The 7,172-nt window shown below is 52.6% G+C and overlaps 1 protein-coding gene across 1 annotated transcript in view; it reads right to left on the bottom strand.

The window, feature by feature from the left end:
- Positions 1-1,781: 1,781 nt before the first annotated feature.
- Positions 1,782-7,172, bottom strand: part of ASMT (acetylserotonin O-methyltransferase) — a 23,084-nt gene continuing 17,693 nt past the window's right edge. The window contains exons 6-7 of the mRNA XM_010851235.1: positions 6,090-6,212; positions 1,782-2,782 (exon numbers count right to left, since the gene is read on the bottom strand). Coding sequence (XP_010849537.1) covers positions 2,571-2,782; positions 6,090-6,212 — 335 coding nt within the window. The 3' untranslated portion in view covers positions 1,782-2,570. The remainder of the gene's footprint in view (positions 2,783-6,089; positions 6,213-7,172) is intronic.

The following is a 7,172-nucleotide window of genomic DNA, read 5'->3' as shown; positions in this document are numbered from 1 at the left end:
ACCTCATGTGAAGAGTTGACTCATTGGAAAAGACTCTGATGCTGGGAGGGATTGGGGGCAGGAGGAGAAGGGGACGACAGAGGATGAGATGGCTGGATGGCATCACCGACTCGATGGATGTGAGTCTGAGTGAACTCCGGGAGTTGGTGATGGACAGGGAGGCCACGGGGTCGCAGAGTCGGACACGACTGAGCGATTGAACTTAACTGAACAGCCGATTAACAATGCTGTGACGGTTTCATGCGGACAGTGAAGGGCCTGAAGCTCGGAGAAATGACTCCCCTGGGATGGAGCCCCTCGGGGGTGATCACAGAGCTTACAATTCGGGAGGAAACATATACATAAATACAAACACGACAATCATTAACAGCTAGCTGGGCTTGTCTGGCGGTGCAGTGGTTGAGAATCCACGTGCCAACGCAGGAGACCCAGGCTCGATCTCTGCGGGAAGACCCCACATGTCGTTGGAGCCACAGAGCCCACGCACCACAGCCAATGAGCCTGGGCTCCAGAGCCCGGGAGTCAAAACTACTGAGGCCACGAGCAGCAGTTCCTGAAGCCCGCGTGCCCGAGAGCCTGTGCTCTGCAGCAAGAGAGAAGAAGCTCCCAAGTGGAAAGTAGAAAGCAGAGAGGAAGCGGAAGAAGAGACCAGCGCTTGCTCGTCGCAACTACAAAAAAGCCACACGGCAACAAAGACCCAGCACAACCGGAAACAAAGATTAAATGCTTCTTCTGAAATGACAGTTGAAGTCTTGTCTTGCTTCTGATTATAAAACATATCCAACAGGACTTGCCCGGCCATCCAGTGGTTAAAAACCCACCTGCCAGGAAAGGGGACACGGGTCTGATCTCCGGTCCGGAAAGATCCCACGTCCCACCCAGGCTATGCCACCATGAAAAAACACGAACATAAACTCCTGCTTTCATGCAAAGTGAAGTCAGTCAGACAGAGAAAGACGAATGCATTCTATCATATTGCTCACATGCAGAACCTAAAAGATACCACAAACGAAATTACAAAACAGTCAAGGCGTGGAAACAAACTAAGCTGTCCATTGACAGAGGAATGGTTCAAGAAGATGGGGTACATATATACAATAGAACATTACGTGCCCTAAAAAAGAGCGAAATACAGCCCTTGGCAGCCACATGGATAGACCTAGAGATTGTCATGGGCTTCCCCGGTGGCTCAGAGGGTAAAGAATCCACCTGCAAGGCAGGAGACCCAGGCTCCATCCCTGGGTCAGGAAGATCCCCTGGAGGAGGGATTAGCTACCTTGGAAGATCCCCTGGAGGAGGGAATGGCTACCTTGGAAGATCCCCTGGAGGAGGGAATGGCTACCTTGGAAGATCCCCTGGAGGAGGGAATGGCTACCTTGGAAGATCCCCTGGAGGAGGGAATGGCTACCTTGGAAGATCCCCTGGAGGAGGGAATGGCTACCTTGGAAGATCCCCTGGAGGAGGGAATGGCTACCTTGGAAGATCCCCTGGAGGAGGGAATGGCTACCTTGGAAGATCCCCTGGAGGAGGGAATGGCTACCTTGGAAGATCCCCTGGAGGAGGGAATGGCTACCTTGGAAGATCCCCTGGAGGAGGGAATGGCTACCTTGGAAGATCCCCTGGAGGAGGGAACAGCTACCTTGGCAACAACCTCATAGATACAGACAGCTTGTTGCCACAGGTGCGGGCTGGGAGGTGAACGAAACAGGGAAGGACGGTCAGAGGCACAGAATTCCAGGTATAAGCCACACGACATGCAGCATGTTGATGGTAGTTCATGACGCTATATTTATTGCATATCAGAAAGTTGCTAAAGGAGTAGATATTAAAACTCCTCACGACAGACCTCTTGGACTCTATGGTGCAAAACAGACCAGCAATTCTTTTCTGGTTTTTCAAACTTAAACAATTTGAGATGTGTCCACGATCTATCCACTTCCTTGCGTATGAGTGTCCTGGGTCGATCAAAACAAACAAATGGGATCATGACTTAAAACCACAGACATTCACCCTCCCTGAGTCCTGGAGATCAGATATCTGAGGTCAAAGGGTCCCAGGGCTGAGCTCCCTGCAGAGTCTCCATGGGAGGGTCCTTCCCGCCTCTTCCGGCTTCTGGGGGCTCCAGGTGTCCATCCCTGGGCTGGTGGCCGCCTCCCTCCCATCTCCGCCTCCGTCTCCACGTGGCTTCTCCTCGGCGTCCGTGTCTCTCCTCTTCTGTGTCTTATAAGGACCCTGTCCTTGGGTTTAGGGCCATCCCCATCCAGGAGGAACCTCATCTCAGACCTTTAACTCCATCACAGGAAGGAAGCAAAATAGAATGGACTGGAATCAAGTGAAAATAAGGATAATTAAAGAAAGTAAGATAAAACTCAAAGTGACCATCCGTGGGCATAAACCTCATATCCCTCGACAGGGCAGAAAAACAAGAAACGTGCAAAATAGACAGACAAGAATGGGAAAAAAGAAGAAGAAAAGACAAGAATGAAACGTGACCGACACCGTCTCTTCACTGCAGGCGTTGCGTCATGATGCGGGGGCGGGGTGGGGGGCAGGGTCACACGCTGCAGGGCTCACTTCCTGGCCAAGACAGCATCGTAGGTTCCCCCCGTCCTCCGGCACCGCACGTCTCGGAAGCCGGCGGGGCCCAGGAGCGCGCGGTACTCGGCGGGGGTCCGCTCACGGCCCTCCGTCTGCACCAGCATGTTCAGCGAGTACAGCAGCGTGGTCAGAGGGCCCCGCCCGTCCGTGTCCAGGAGGCTCTCGATGACCAGGATGCCGCCACCTGCCGCGGGAGAGTTAGGGGTTGAGAGAGGGTCAGCCCAGACCCAGGACCCGCTGGCCACTCTCTCCTCGCCCGGCTTCCTGCACACACCCCCGGCTCGCAGGTTAGCCCACAGCTCCGGGCATCTCCCACCCTCCCCTGCAAGATGGACCCTAATCTAGGACCCCGCGCGAGACAGACCCTGACCTAGGACCCCCCGCGGGACAGAGCCTGACCTAGAACACACAGCCATCGTCCCCTCTTTCCTCCCAGCTTTAGAGGCCAGCGTGGCCCGTAGGCGCTGGACAGAGCACACGATTAAGCAGGGCTGTGTCTACAAACACTGTCCACCCGCCTCTGGCTGGTAACCAGGAGCGGGCTCAGTCGCTTCAGCCGTGTCTGACTCTTTCCGACCCCATAGACTGTAGCCCCACCAGGCTCCTTATGTCCACGGGACTCTCCAGCCAAGAATGCTGGAGAGGGTTGCCATGCAAGGATAGGGTCCTTATGAGAAACGGAAAAAGAGACAGACAGAGCCAGAGGAGAAACCAGGTGGACACAGAGGCAGAGACGGGAGGGAGGCGGGGAGGAACGACCATCGATCCTCAAAACGCATCCTTCGGAACGCACCCCCGGAAAACGACATGTGACCGTTTGTTCTTATTTTCCAGCTTCATCGCTTAGAAACAAATCCACAAAACGATGTGTCACGTCATTTTCTCTGAAAGCTCAAAGGCGAGTGTGCCAATCAAGCGATCAAAGTAACCCTTACACACGTTCTGACCCGTTTTATTCCGTACCCGATTCTCAGACCAAACGCCACGTTCTCCTGGCTTCTTTAAAAAGTCACCAAGTCCTGGGTCCTTTTTGGACAATGGATCTCGTGGCTAAGAATGCCCACACTCCCTCCCCGTGATGTCAAAGTAAGATCCGTGCGTTATTGATAGTAATTTGCAGCGATGCAGACACAGTGGGGCTGACCATCAGTAGGAGGCTTGTGGGGAGAGGCGGAGATGGGACCTCCAAGCAGCGAGAACGTGAGGAAAAGAGCTTTGCCTCCAGATGTGGGGGATTCTCCTAGCTGCGCTGTCTGGAAGGTCGTGTCTGTACCACGCATGCAACATCTGAGTGTGCCGATACATATTCACGCACATACATATACCGATGCAGACACGTGTAACACAGACATGCATACACATATGTACACGGGTGTCCCTGATCGCTCAGTGAGTAAAGACTCCGCCTGCAGTGCGGGAGACCCAGGTTCGATTCCTGGGTCGGGAAGATCCCCTGGAAAAGGGATAGGCTACCCACTCCCGTATTCTTGGGCTTCCCTGGTGGCTCAGCTGGTAAAGAATCCACCTGCACTGCGGGAGACCCGGGTTTGATCCCTGGGTTGGGAAGATCCCCTGGACAAGGAAACGGCTACCCACTCCGGTATTCTGGCCTGGAGAGTTCCATGGGCTGTATAGTCCATGGGGTCGCAAAGGGTCGGGCATGACTGAGCAACTTTTATGGCCCATAATGTAACTACATACACAAATGTAATATACTTTTACTGTAAATATATAGTATTTTAATATTTAAAATTTTTACATTTCAACGTTTTTCATGATATTTATTTTTAAGGATATCCAAAAATAACACAAATTACGTAACTATTATTTTATATTTTTGACATCCATTCATTCATTTACTATTTAAAAGTAAATGCTTAATATGTAAATTTTAAATGTAAATACGACATGCTTTATGTGTTATATATGTGCATGTCCGGTCGCTCAGTCGTGTCCAGCTCTTTGCGACCCCATGAACTGTAGCCCTCCAGGCTCCTCTGTCCATGGGATTCTCCAGGCAAGAATACTGGAGGGGGTTGCCATCTCCTTCTCCAGGGGATCTTCCCGACCCAGGGATCGAATCAGAGTCTCCTACATTTGCTACACTGGCAGCTGAGTTCTTTACCACTCGCACCACCTGGGATTTGTGTATATATATGTGTGTGTGGGCTCCAATCCTTTGGCCACCTGATGCGAAGAGCTGACTCATTGGAAAAGACCCTGATGCTGGGAAAGATTGAAGGCAGGAGGAGAAGGGGGCGACAGAGGATGAGATGGCTGGATGGCATCACCGACTCAATGGACGTGAGTTTGAGTGAACTCCGGAAGCTGGTGAGGGACAGGGAGGCCTGATGTGCTGCAGTCCATGGGGTTGCAAAGAGTTGGACACGACTGAGCTACCAAACTGAAATACGGGAAGCAAACCAGAGCCCACACAGCATCACCCCCAAGAGAAACTCAGTTTCCGTGACCTTGGAGACGCCGAGCCACGCACATTCTTCTAAACAGAAAAACCGCAGGCAAGCCACTATCCATTTGGGCAACTTTTTCTATTTTTTTTTTCTTTTAACTAATTTTTTATGGACCTACAGCTTCTTGACAATGTTGCGTTCATTTCTGCCACACAGCAGAGGGAATCAGCCGTGCGTGCTGTGGGCTGAGTCGCTTGAGTCGTGTCTGACTCTGTGCGACCCCATGGACTGCTGCCCGCCAGGCTCCTCTGTCCATGGGATTCTCCAGGCTACAGATACATATATATCTGTTCCTTGGCGATTTTCCTGTCTGTACAAACTAATAATAATAATGATACTAGGGTTCAATGAGGGACGTCCTCAGAGGTCCGCTGGCTAAGACTCTGTACGCTCAAAGCAGGGGACCCGGGTTCCACGCCTGGCCAGGGGACTAGATGCCGCCTGCCACAGCTAAGAGTTTGCAAGCCATGACAAAGGATCCCGTATCCCACGACGAAGATGGAAGATCTCCAGTGCCGTGGCTAAAGCCCAGCACAGCTAAAGAAATGAATCGGTAAAAATAAATTTAAAGGACCAAGGTTTCAAACGTCCCTCTACACAAAGTCAAAAAAAAAAAACAACTCAAGTCACCATCAAGTAACGTCAGTGTGCACTGAAACATAAATAATTCACTTTTGCTCAACACACTTCCTAGAGCTCCCCCACGGAAGGGCTCTAGACACAACCCGCCAGGAACGACTTCACTTCTGAAAATGACACCGTACTTTGAGAACCGCAACTTCAGGGTGGGGGGAATGGAAGAGTGTGGCGATGAAGAGACGATATGAGGGAGCCCGTGACGTGCTGGTGTCTCGAAAAGGAGGGCAGCCTCCAGAGGCCGGCCGGAACTCCGGCCTCCTCACACGAGAGGCGCGTCTGTGTCCCCGTGACGGGGTTTGCGAGCCCTCGTCGCGTCGAGACACCCGTCCCTCTGCCCTGAGTGGACCCGCGGGCCCGGCGCCCGGCGTCCCCGCCACCGACCTGTCCTGCAGGCCCGATAGACTCTCTGCAGAAGGTGGCAGCACTTGGCATCGGTCCAGTCATGCAGGACCCTGGCCAGGATATACAGGTCCGCCTCCGGGAGGGCGTCTTTGAAGAAATCCCCTGCAACACAGGCGCGGGGCCCCTTGTCAGCCTGCCTCAATTCCAAGTGAGGACACCCACACGCAGCGTGGCCGGGTCACTCATACACACAGACCTGGCCCCAGATGCCCCCAGCTGCTGACCTCCCGAAACAGAAGACGTCTCCGTGTGACGATGAGACGATTCTGAACGATGGAATACTCCCTTTACGCCCCTTTTCCACGTCAGCTCTGGGCGACGGTTTTATTTTTGCTTGATTTCAGAAAGTCTCGTGTAAATAGCACCCTTAAAGCAGCGGTCCCCAACCCTCCTGGGCTTCCCAGGGGGCTCAGATGGTCAAGAATCCGCCTGCCAACGCAGGACACCAGGGTTTGATCCCTGGGTTGGGAAGATTCCCCCTGGAGAAGGGAATGGCAACCCACTCCAGCATTCTTGACTGGAGCATCCCCACGGACAGAGGAGCCTGGTGGGTACAGTCCGTGCATTGCAAAGAGTTGAACACGACCGAGCAACTAACCCTTTCATTTCACGTCCATCTAGTTTTCCCAGCTTCCAAAGCCTGCTTCTTTTTCTTTTTTAAAAACCAATGGGACCTGTAGTGTCTTTCCTGCTTTCTTTTTCCTTCTGCTCTTTTTCTTTCTTCTCTTTTGTCTTTCTCAGCCCTCCTTCACCCACCCCTTTCTTTCTTTCTTGCACTGGGTCTTCCAGCATGCAGGAACTCAGCTCCTGGACCAGGAGTGGAACCAGGGTCCCCTGTCCCGGAGGCTCACAGTCTTAGCCACTTGGGCCATCAAGGAAGTCCCCCAAAGGCTCCTTCTTCACCCCATTTCCCGGGTGAGGCACAGAACTGACACCGTCAGCGCGTATATTTCCAAGAAGATGCCCTAGAGGTGGTTAACTTCACACTGAGGTCCTCCTTCTGAGCACAAAATGGAAGGGGGCTCCCCAAACTCAGTCATTCAGATTCAGTATATTTTAATT

Source organism: Bison bison, unplaced genomic scaffold, assembly GCF_000754665.1.
Source record: "Bison bison bison isolate TAMUID 2011002044 unplaced genomic scaffold, Bison_UMD1.0 scf7180017851654, whole genome shotgun sequence".
Classification (NCBI taxonomy): Eukaryota; Metazoa; Chordata; class Mammalia; order Artiodactyla; family Bovidae; genus Bison; species Bison bison.
This window is presented reverse-complemented; position numbering and strand designations above follow the sequence as displayed.